This window comes from Sprattus sprattus (genome assembly GCF_963457725.1).
Source record: "Sprattus sprattus genome assembly, chromosome: 15".
Lineage (NCBI taxonomy): Eukaryota > Metazoa > Chordata > Actinopteri > Clupeiformes > Clupeidae > Sprattus > Sprattus sprattus.
This window is the reverse complement of record NC_137913.1, coordinates 28,421,739-28,433,957: the sequence shown is the minus strand read 5'-3', so window position 1 is coordinate 28,433,957 and position 12,219 is coordinate 28,421,739. Positions and strand designations below refer to the sequence as shown.

Sequence of the window (12,219 nt, the reverse complement as noted above, 5' to 3'; positions counted from 1 at the left end):
TCTCCGAAAGGAGCAACCTCAGACCTAAAGGGTCACTTTCCACCATGAGGTGTACATTATACAGACATTAGACAAATTGACAAGGAAAAAGTGCTTAATTTATTTATTGTGGTTTTTTTTTTCCCTTTCCTTTTACTCTTGCTTCAAGAAAAGCAATCATAAAAATGTCCTCTTACAAAAAAGCATGTTGTTGAACATTGCTATGCATGATGGCACTCACTATGTTTCGCCGGACACTTCTGATCTTCCCCAAAGCTGACCTCAGTGGCTAGCAGACCATGAAGACCTAAGAGCTCTGAGAGCTCATCAGTTAGTCTCTACAGCCGTCGTTCAGACCTCGGTTTAAGATGTCTACAGTCGCAGCATGGCAGAGGATACCTTCAAACACAACTGTCAGGGAGAGCCTGCTTGAACTTATCTTCACCTGTAAACTCTGATTTCTTTTGTTGATCACTAAAAATGTTGCAAGAGCTACCTTGTCTCGTCTCTGTATTAAATCCACTTGTTACATGGCAAAATGGAAAAAAAAAAAAAAAAAAAAAAAGTTTGCTCTTTGGCTTAGAATATGGGGGATTTTAGTGTACTTTTAGGATGGGTGTAATATGGTTGCCATCTGTTTAAAAAAAAATAAAAAAAGGTTAGAATGAACTGATCTTACTAAAAGTATTTCACACAAACCCTTCTGCACAACCTTGAGTTAGTCTTAAAAAAAAAGAAAAGAAAAGAAAAAAAAGAATTATAATCATTTTGTTGGAAGTTCACATCCCCCTGTGCTTTGATGTGCATCATCTCCATGCGTGGTCTGGCAGAGCTTCGCTGAGTGGCACCTCTGCCACTGACCTGACATCTCTTGGCTTCAACGCTCACTGGCCTCAGGACGGGATCATGCCCTTGTTGCGCTTGCGGTCGGCCATGTTTCTGCGGTTGTGGTTGGCACCTCGGCTCTTGTTGGCCTCCTTCTTCCGCCGGTCCAACACCGTCTCCTTGGACTGGCCCTGACCTTTGGCAACGCCCTCCACGTGATTGGATGGAGGGGGTCTGTACCTGTCCAGCAGAAAGCATCAATCAGTAAATACTCCATTCTGATTTGCCGTGTTCAGTTATTTCTAAAAAGATGACAATTTTCAAAACCTACATGGTCAAGATAACACAAGTAAAGTCCTTGTTTTAAGCTATTTTTTTAAAAAGGTATGATGTCTTATGTAATATGCCATAGTCACTGGATGATAGTTGACAGATATTTTTGTTTTGCAATGCTAACCACCCATCACCCTGTTGCCATTTAGTTTAGTGTAAGAATCTTTGCACAGCCACAGGAACCTGGGTCTTACCCTCCTCTCCTGTGTTGCATAGATGCCCTCCTGGCCTCGGCTCTCTGCCTGAGGACAGCAGGGTCCTGGATGAACATGTCTCTCTTCACCCCCCCATCCTGAAGGAGAACATTGCTTCAATTAATGAATGAAAACATTTGAAGTCCATTAGGATATGTATACAAGGATATTTAGACATTCAGGCATCCAAAATGGGGTAAAAAAGGATATTTTGGTTTTTCAACCAGCCATAATCCATTGGCATGGAAGAAATATTAAAGTTATGTATTTCAAAAACTATTTCTGCTATGAAGGCGTAGTGTTTTGCACCTTGTATAAAGGCCAAGTAATACCTTGTTCTCCTCTTCCTCTTCATAGTATTCCTCCTGTTCTTTGCCCTGAGACTTCTTTTGCATTTGAAGGACCAATGGGGTAGTGAATGGTCTATGGTGAGCAAAGGAAGGCTTTATTAGATGACATAACACATTGATACAGCCCCATATTATATTTGTACTAAATATTTTCTTAACTAATAATCACAATGTACTTGTGTATGGTCTACATGTTAGAGTAAACAAGGGTTAGAGTCAATATAACACTTTCACTAGTACAAAGGATTGTTTTTTTTTTTACTTACTTAATCTGTATTAACGACACTTAAAAGAAAAGAAAGTTCATACTCCACACCGGTGCCAGTTTATGTCTTGTGGGCCTGGCCTACCTTCGATTCAACAGGTCATCGTCGTCATCCAGGTCGTTGGCTCCCACCTGGTTGATGTCATAGGTGTCGTCGTATTCGTCGTCATAATCATCCAGGAGGAAGCCTGTGGCGGCGGGGTCATTGGGATCCACCAGTACCTCCTCCACCACGGTTTCGTAGGCCCGGTACCTTGCCTTCTGCTCTGCTATGTGCTGCTTATCATCCAGCAGGGCGTGGAGGCTTTGCCCCTTCCTGAGTGAACAGACACAATGACATGTTCTCAGATTTCAAAGGAGAATTTAAAGGGGTTGCTTTTCCCACGCACATGGGTATTAACAAACCCGACCCTTCAGGTCGTATCTTGTGAATTAATGTCTATAGTGTTGTCGTGATACCAAAATATGACTTCGATACGATAACTGCCTTAATATCTTGATACCAATACTGAAAAGATGCCATGGCAAAAGCCCTACAACATCATGGTTAAAATCTTATTCGCCTTAATAGAAAACGTGCTCAGCAGAGCAGACCTCCACCAAGGATTTGTATTGAGTTGTAGTGTATGTCCTGTAAGGGTTTTCTTATTAGTTTGTTTCATATATGTAGGTGTGTTTGTGACAATGAATTATCGCTAGTACATTTATAATTTGTGTTATTAAACATTATTGAAATGGTATGTAGTAATCTGATGTCCCCTATACTAGTGTGGGATTTCTTTAATATTAACTTTCTAGGTCTGCACTCTATTTAGCCCATTTTCTAGTAATACAAATAATGATGACAAAAATGTACCATGATAACCACTACCAGTACTGATTGAGCATAAACTTATCATTTATAACTGGTGTTGTTGATCTGCATACTTCTGACCACATGATTTTTAGCTGCTTGCAAGTCATTGTAAAGTAAACATTACAGTGTGAATGGTGCGTTTGCATATACAGATGTTTGTCACATTGATAAGTTATCTAAAAAGATAAAAAGTCAAACTAAACAGTTATCACTGCCCTTTGTTGCCTTGTCAAACTCCAAGGGTGAAAAAAGTTCACTTGTCATAAAATCAAATCACGCTTGTTTACTTATATTTCAGGGAATTGGCATGATGTAACAACGTTATCTATTCGCTAACCTGTCGCACCCCTGCTGTCACGATTCAGCTCACCTCATGGGAAATACAGCTCTTATTAAAACACTGTCATTCATAAAGTACCGCTACTAATAAAATGGGGTATAGTACCATTTTTAACGGCAGGGTATTGCAATAAACCTATCTAGTGTCACAATCCTGTGCGACACGATTCCCAAATTACAAATGCATAATTAAATGTAAACATGGAATAGAGAAGAAGAGAGTAGAATACAGAACAGATCCCAACTGATGAAATGAAAGTGTTCACCAAGAGGAAGATGGGACTGACTTTTTGCCTTTCCAGACACGGCCCATATCCACCTGATCCCTCTGGAACACGTCAAACTCATCGTCATCAAACACGTTGGACCTGGTGCTCAGGACCTCAGGGGTCTCCTCTCTCACTGGCCTGAAGAAAATAAAACAAACAACAAACACGTAAATAAACACACACACACACACACACATTATTACATCATATACACGAAAAACACACACACACACACACACACACACACACACACACACACACACTACTATTCAGATGATTGGGAACACTGAGAACATGGTTAGTGTTGCAAATGTCTATTACAGTTGGAAATCTCTAGCTGATTCGGGATGGAATGGCGGTGTTGGAGAAAAAGGGTCATTTTCTGCCAACATTACGTCTGTGTTTTAATGGCACATTCTGCTGATCCCAAATTATCATGTGTAAAAGGATAATCCATCATTAGAAAACCATTTTGCAAATTGGTTTTGTGTGGCTAAGGACTGCAAAACTGGCCTACTTATCTGGAGCAGCAGCACTCAAAAATGATGCGAAAGAAAGCTTTCTTCAGAAGCGCATCGTTCTATTATTGTTGTATTATTGTAAGAATTTAAGACTGTTCTATGCAAGAAACTGAAGAGATCTTCCAAAGGTGTGCACCACATCCTTCACAGACCAGTGCCCACTGGCTCTACCCAGGACACAGAGAGAGGCAGGAGGCCCTGTGGCACAGCTGTGCAGGTGGATAAGATCATCCAAATCTCTAAACAGATAAACAGATGCCTCACAGACCTCAGCTGGCAGTTTGGTCAAACAGTACCCATAAAAGACCAGTCTCAGTGACAGCAGTGAGGACACTCTTGAATGCTGGCCTTCTAGGCAGAGTTTCAAAGAGGAGAAGGCAATATCCAAGACCGGCTAATGAAATGTAAACATAGGCTGAAGGATACACTAGATGGGAGACAACTGAAAATCACAACTGACGAGATGATGGAGGGTTGCTTGACACCAGCTCTCACGTAAGATAGAGGAAATATGATGGTCTGGGGTTGCTCTAGTGCTCGGAAAATATCTGATTGGTACAGAGTAAATGGAATCTTTAGGAAGGAAGGCTAGAACTCTATCGCCTACAGTAAGACAGAGACCCAAAGCATCGCTCCAAATTATGAAAGAACTATTTAGTGAAGAAGCAGTCAAGCTGTAATGCTACAAAGTTTGTTTTTGATGAAAGCACAAAATCATTATTTCTAACTTTCTCAATGACTATATTTGCGATTCATTTTGCACCTTATTTGATGGATAAAAATAGGACTTTTCGTGAAAAACATTTTCTGGGTTCCAAACTTTTTGTGGTGATGTAGATATAAATAAATAAACAATCAAACAGAAGATCAAATTTAGCATACATCACTTCACTCCGAGTATTGATGTGTTTTGGGGTAAAATACTGCACACCCTTGCATCTATAGATGACCGAAGACCATAACTTACTGTGATCCTTCGGTCCAGCTAGCAATTAATTTTAAAACGTATTCAGTGACTCACAGTTTTAACATACCTTAATCATACAGGTAAAAAAAATGTGAAAGAGGTTCAAGGTACCGTCTTGTCTGTGTGTGATGGTAAGTGCAATTTCCCCCTCTCTCACCTGGGCATCTCACGATCTAACTTGTCTAAGGATGGGGTCAGTCGGTTCTCCAGGATGTTGTTGATGACCATCTCAGAGCTGTAGCCATACTCTTCCAGGCAGGCCAGGATGAAGCCCTCCCCCAGGTCAGGCAGCAGTTCCCTGATGTGGGTCAATAGTGACTCCAGCTCACCAGAACTTATGGTGCACACTGCCCCCTGCAGGATGGAAGGGGAAATTTAACAGTGGATTTACATATACAATGCCAAAGCACAACATAACAGCATAACACAATTACACATTATTATAAATGCTCTACTCTTACAGTTGCAGTTAGCTTGAGTGAAGCTCATACTACAGTAAGGACATCCTTAATGAACAATGGTTTAATTCCTGAAGCATATCAAATTCCTGAATCAAGCATTATGGAAGGGAGTCCATTTCAAAGTATCAGAGAGGTTTTTCTAAGACAACCCTAAGTGAGTCATGTTGTTTCTCTCCTGAAGCAGAGTGAACACTAGTTGAGTAATTCAACTGGCTTTAGAAATTCCTGAGTGAACACGTCATTGGAAGGGAATGTGTTTACCCTCTGATGCACTGAAGGACCAACTGACTGGCTGACTCACGTTATCACCCTTCTGAGGGAAGTCCTCCCCTGCGGTTGCTGCTGCTGCTGCTCCTTGGATACCTCCAGCTCCTGCCCCACCAGCTCTTCTTCTGGCCGAGGCACCAGCGGCTGCCCCCACGGAGGGCACCTGGGGTCTGCCCCTCTTCTTGCCCACACTGTCCCAGGCGCTTTCCACTGCCTGAAGGAGGTAGGAGGTCCGGGTCTCATCTCTAGAGGACGTGGGGTTAAAGAGAATGTACCCAGAATCTAGTCATGTACCAAAGAGGTACCCACATATCACATATCAGATCACCCATGGGAGAACCTGGAGTGGAATTGTGTGTGTAAATACCAGTACGTTTTGCACATTTGAAACATTCTAAACAAATCCCCACATCATGTGAAAGTGGAACTCAAAGTACTAGTGCAAAAAAAATAGAAGAGGTTTTGTCAAGTTGTGAGAAAGTTTAAGGAGGAAGGCCAGACTGGTGAATCTGGAACAGGAGATAAAACTGGGACACATCTGGTCTTGAAGGGGAAGTGTGCAATTGCACCTGCCTCTTGCTGTCCATCCTGGGAACCCTGAAATAACCTCCAGTGTCCATACACAGCTGAGCTCAGATTTCAACAACCTTTTAGCAGATTCGCAGACTGTGCCTCAACTTAAAAGTTAAAAAGATATTTCCATATTTCTGTGTTAAAGATGCTGCTGAAATGCTGAAATAGCACAAAGGATACAGATGAGGAGAAACCTGCTGCAGGAGACTGATGTCATCGGCTAAAGGAAACTGCTCGTCATAGTCAGCCAGGAATCTGAGAGTATAGACAGCAACACAGAGACGAGGGTCAACAGACCTAATAACCATCACCATATGACACTGTACTGGAACAATGTAACCACAAACCTAAGATAGTCTTTAGAAACCAGATTTGTCATTTCAGGCATCACAGGGGAAAATGATAGAAATGCAACAGATTTAAATAAACAAATACATCTCGGGTATTCCAGTCGTCTGTGGCTTAGGTAAATCAGTTGAATTTGTGTTGTGGAGCCATTTCAGGATCTCGTGGTGAAGAAGGTGGAGGAGTCTGCCATAAGGACCCCATGCAGGGGGCGGAAGCCCAATCTCTGGGGAACACTATTGCGCTTCAGTGTCAAAGTACCTTTTCTCCTGAATGAAATTGGTGAAATTCTGAAGCAGATCCTCCACGGAAGACAGCATGTTCTCAGCACTGCAGGTGAAAGCAAACAGCACATCAAACACAAGCGAAACCCGTTACCATAACATTCATGGCCGAAGAGACTCAAATACAGCCAGACAACTAAAACGACAGACCAATTTGCACTCAACACAGGCTTTCAAAAAGGGGTCATGATTGGGAAACACACACCTTTCCTATCTTGGCTTTGTTTACAACAACATGGTTTAATCCCTTCTGCGTAATGTCTCATAATACGTCAGTGGAAAATATTGAGTAAGTGCCAGAAAACAGCCAGAAGAGAAAAGAGATTCTTCTGTCTACATTTAAGCCTTCACTACACTGTTTTACGTGTTCTGGGTTGTCAGAAAACATGTCAATAAGGCCTGTGAGTGTTTGCTGTGTGCATGTGTGGGCTTGACTACTCTCACCCCTCTAGAATAGGCTGCAGGCAGGTGTGCTGTAAGAGCAGATGGGTGATCTCCACCATCCTCTTACGCGAATGGCAAAGCCTACTCCACAGGTCCTCCTGAACACTGAGAGAAGGCAAACAAGACAAAAATCAAATCACACTTGTTATCTGTGTCTGTGTATGTGGATGAATGAGTGTGCGTGTGTGAGAGTGAATGTGTGTGTGAATGAATGTGTGATGTACCTTTTGTCAAAATTCCTTTTTCTGAGTGCTTTCTCCAAATCAGGAACTACCATCTCATAAAATGAAGTTAGTCTAGAAAGCAAACAAGTTACACTTTACACTTCTTTCATCTTTTCATACTTTTAGGTGTAACACATGAACTACCACAGCAAAACAGAATAAGCATTTCCTACTCAAACTTGATGTGACTTGAATGCCCTCTACATTGACACGGACTGTTTTCATTCATTCACTACCCAGCTCAACTCCTTTTACAAAGTACAAGAGCTCTATAATGATAACATTATACAGATGACATTGTTTTCATTCACTCATTAATTACTTCATTCACGAGGCCCTATACAACAGCTCAGCTCCTGTTACAGGAGTACAACAGCTCTATACTGATTAATTTATACAGATGACATTATTTTCATGCACTACACAGCTCAACTCCTGTTACAGGACTTTATCAAACAATTGGGTTCTATCACGTAATTTAGCTGTTTCTGATTGGATGAGAGACGTTCTATGCTATAGGTTATTCGTCAACATACCAACAGTTACGGGACTTTTCACAGCTAATAATAAATCACTCCGCGATGAAAAATTTGCGTTGATGATAACCGTTAATTCAAAATTCTCAAAATTCCAAACCAAGACGTTGACAATGGAACTATTTTTTGTTGCGGAGAAACAATGGCGAAATAAACCATTTTTAATCAATAACTTTGTGTTGAAATGTTAATTTGTTGACGGTAGAATTGTTTTATAAAAGCAATATAGCACTCGTGGGAGTGGGGTAGGTAAGGGATAATCCCAAGGGTGTTGTTGCCTACGCCGCTCGGCCTGCGGCCTCGGTGGCTGCGGCCGAACACCACCCGTGGGATTATCCCTTACCTACCCCACTCCCACTCGTGCGATATTGCTTAAACAACAGCTCTTTACTGATTACATTTTACAGATAGCATAATTTTCATTCACTACTTCGGCTCAACATGACAGCTCAGCTCGTTATAAAAATACAACAATGACTACATAATACAAATTAACATTTTCTTTCATTCATTGGGCTCTATCAACAGCTGAGCTGCTGTTATTACAACAGATCCCCCATCTTCTCTTGGCCTCTGACCTGCTGAGAACGCCGTGGGAGTGGAATGTTTCGCAGGCTTCGGGGAAAATGTCCAAGAAGGCATGAAGAGTGGTACATGTGTCACACATGTACACAATCAGGTCCACAAGGTCCTACAAACAAAAAGGAAGTAATCTTATGATTGACTTCACACACAAATTTGCACCCATAAACACACCCACACACACACCCACACACACACACACACACACACACACACACACACACACACACACACACAGGCTGTCTACTGCACACACACACACAATGTAGTTCTTGTTGGTGATGTTGGAACGACACTCACTTTCTGAGGCATGGTCATGGAGGTTGGCCGATTGTGCGAGCCGAGTTTTAGCGGTTCTGAGGCAGACGCTCCCTCAGACTGAAGGCCACATCTCTCCAGGACTGTGCCCAGAACCTGGACACACACACAGGCATTCCCTTAATGCAGGAGACATTTTTATCCAAACTGACTGACTCACATTACAGTACAGACACACACACAGTATACACTCTCATCAGTGTGTGAGCTCCCTGGGGATCAAACTCATCACCTTAATATTGGGAGTTGAGAGGGGAGAAGAAAAAAAAAACATACAATGTTGTATTTCAAGATTTTTCAGCATGATAGTGCGATACTAGAATCGATGCCCAATACGTGCTGTTTCGGAAAATGTAAAAAATAAATACATTACTTTTAAAAACCGCAATAGTATTGTATTCGTCCCCCCAAAAATCATGATAGTATCATATTACGCCCCAACTATCGTGATAATATTGCGTGGTCACCAATGTGGCATTCTGACCCCTTGTTGTAAGTACTTCGATCTACCAGCTCATCAACAATACCACAAATTAATAACACAAATCTACCCTTGGATTTACTACAAGGGCTTACATTCTACATGAATGTACTACAAGTGGACTGTAGGGTACTGTGTAGTATACACATCAATGCAAGGGTGACCATGTATATTTATTTACAGTATAAAAGTACCAATCAACAATTAGTGTCTGTGCCTATTTTACCTGGAGGATCGAGGGAACGGTTTCATTTAGGTCACCATAGTAACAAGGCTGCTGTGTGAAAATGTTCTCTAAAAAGGGAAAAAAAGAGAATATGACATAACACTAAAGGGTGCAAAGACAACTTTTGAAAATCAGTCAGCGATAAAGACTGCGGTCACCAACCGATCATTTTGTGCAGAAGCTGCGCATTGCCTTTCCCAAAGAGCACACAGAGGTCCATCATCTTAGGAATGTCAAACAGGAAGTTGTTGTAAATGATCTCTCCAAACACTTCCGGCGTGATGAAGTTCTCCTGACAGGAGGAGAGATGAGAGCACAGTAATTAACTAACAAACATGACCCTCTAATTGCGAAAACTGAATCAAAAATACTCTTACACCAGAAATGTTACTTCAGTTTCAGTTGTTAACCCCAGCCTTACCTTGGACTCCTTGTGAGTAGCCATCCTCAGGAAGACCATGAAGACGGACCTGTGGACGCAGCGCTCCATGTCGGCCACAGCAGGGGATGAGAAAGGCTGAGTTGTGTCCAGAGCGCGAGGAGCATACCTCAGGTATGAATCCAGGCATCTCTGCAGAGACTCATCAAACACTACCTTTAGGGATGGAGGGGGGGGGGGGGGGTACTTTCAGCATCACAGTAAGGCAAGTCTCTAATATGACACCTATCCATCCATCCATCCATCCATCAATCAAGCAAACAAACATAACAATGTAGCCCAATAGTCAGTAAATTAATATGTAACTGTAAATGTAAACGGGGCCATTGAGACAATAACCTATATAGTATGCCTTTATATAACAGAAATAGACACATTACCCAGATTACCAGAGAAGATATTTCTATGTTCTTCCTCACTGTGTTTTGTCCAACTATTTACCTGGCACCAGAATTTATCATGAGGCAATAATAGCAACCAATCCAAGTCTTCTGATATAAACTGCGCTTGCTCCAAGTACTCCTCAATCTGTGCTGAAGAATTATCCTCAGGCGGGGGTTTGTATGGAAGAAAACAACGCTCCTCCTTGCGGTCTGGGTGCTATTTGTACAATAAAATACATTGACAACTTTCAGACACATTTTCGACATCACCATTCAATGCACATTGCTATGCAAATCTAGAATTTACCAGTGCCGGGATGGTCTGTTCTCGGCTCATTGGCCCCATGATTTCGGTGACATGCTGCTCGTCCAGTGGCACTTTTGCACACGCCATGAGCATATCAATAGGTTTTCTCTGAAGTAGCAAACAATGCAGGGCAGATCTACAGTGACAGACAGTAAACAAATGGTTGGGGTTGGTCAACATCTTACTGCCAAATCATACATTTTTTGGTAGGCTTATGGCGAGTGTAGTCCTATCTAAAATTATGGCCAAGAGCAGCTCTGTCTTGCCTTATGGATACAAACAGCTGGATACGATATAACTCGCCTGGTGGCGACCGCTAACGTCATCTCATAGTATCCGATTCTACTCGAGTTAGTAAAAAGTAATTAAGTATTTTAGTCCATTCCATAATATAAGGTACACAATGACCAGCTGGTTAATGCAAACCATTATTAACTTACGTTAGTTCTCGCCAAGCATGATGAACGCCGACTAAGCATGCTATTACTAATGTTGACTCTTAATACAGACAAATGGCAGTGTCTATCTACCTTTAAATGGTAAAAATAGCTAGCTACTCTAACATAACGTCAGCTGTTTAGATTCAATGTTAGCTAACGTTGGCATACACGCAGGCTTAGTTATGAACATCCACAACACTTATCTTTGGCTTGTTGACCACAAAACTAAAGTCAGATAACTTACCACAGTAAACTAAGAGTGCGGCTCTAAAAATCCTCCTTTGTTCAAGGCATTACATCAGCAGTCCAGCGCTATTTGGAGATGAACCACAGAGAGACTATGGACTGACTGTGTCAACTTTCTTTTTTGTCGAGTCCCCTCTTCCACAGCTATGCTAAGTGAAGGTAAAGACAGCTAGTGCGGGTCAACTATGCAGTCTGCCACGCGCCAGAGATTTCTGTCAGTAGAACATAGGATAGCGTAAGTTGTTGATTTTGTCGAAAATATTTAAGTTTTAAATCCTTGTAAAGAGGCACAGAAAAAAGGGAAACGTGTTATAACTAGGCATGAAAACTTCCGTTCTTCTCACTTCTTCTTTCGTAGTTTCTGACAGCTGATGCCAACGCTTAAGAAACGTACTACCACCTATTGGACTGGAGTGCATACCACCGTCCTTGGGCCTACAAGGCGGTCTGAATTGTCTCATTATCCTGACGTTTCAAATAGTGTGTCCTCTATCATCATTCAAATTAATCTGATAGGTATAGCAGGCTACAACTGAAAAAACATTAACTATTCTTTCAGGACAGTAATTAACCATGAGATGGAATGAGCGAGATGACAACAAATTCACCAAACAGATTTTCAGTGACATATCAACTTGTTTAAATGTAACACCTCATGAATTATATAACTTGGGTTGGGAACTATTATAGTCATCTATACCCTATACTCATCTATGCAGTTGCCTTTTTAGCAGTTAAAACCCTGACCTATGTCACAACAACGTT

The 12,219-nt window shown here is 41.7% G+C and overlaps 1 protein-coding gene across 1 annotated transcript; it reads right to left on the bottom strand.

Moving 5' to 3' along the window:
* Positions 1 to 88: 88 nt before the first annotated feature.
* On the bottom strand, positions 89 to 11,766 carry ascc2 (activating signal cointegrator 1 complex subunit 2). The gene is made up of 19 exons (XM_080852012.1): positions 11,453 to 11,766; positions 10,769 to 10,904; positions 10,520 to 10,678; positions 10,061 to 10,234; positions 9,802 to 9,931; positions 9,640 to 9,707; positions 8,915 to 9,028; positions 8,611 to 8,723; positions 7,497 to 7,568; positions 7,273 to 7,377; positions 6,806 to 6,874; positions 6,380 to 6,454; positions 5,661 to 5,871; positions 5,056 to 5,252; positions 3,429 to 3,548; positions 2,032 to 2,262; positions 1,664 to 1,754; positions 1,332 to 1,429; positions 89 to 1,044 (listed from the first exon to the last, which is right to left on the bottom strand). Exons 2-19 carry the CDS (start codon positions 10,859 to 10,861, stop codon positions 873 to 875), a joined length of 2,292 nt encoding a protein of 763 aa, XP_080708138.1. The 5' UTR covers positions 10,862 to 10,904; positions 11,453 to 11,766; the 3' UTR covers positions 89 to 872.
* Between the last annotated feature and the right edge of the window lie 453 nt (positions 11,767 to 12,219).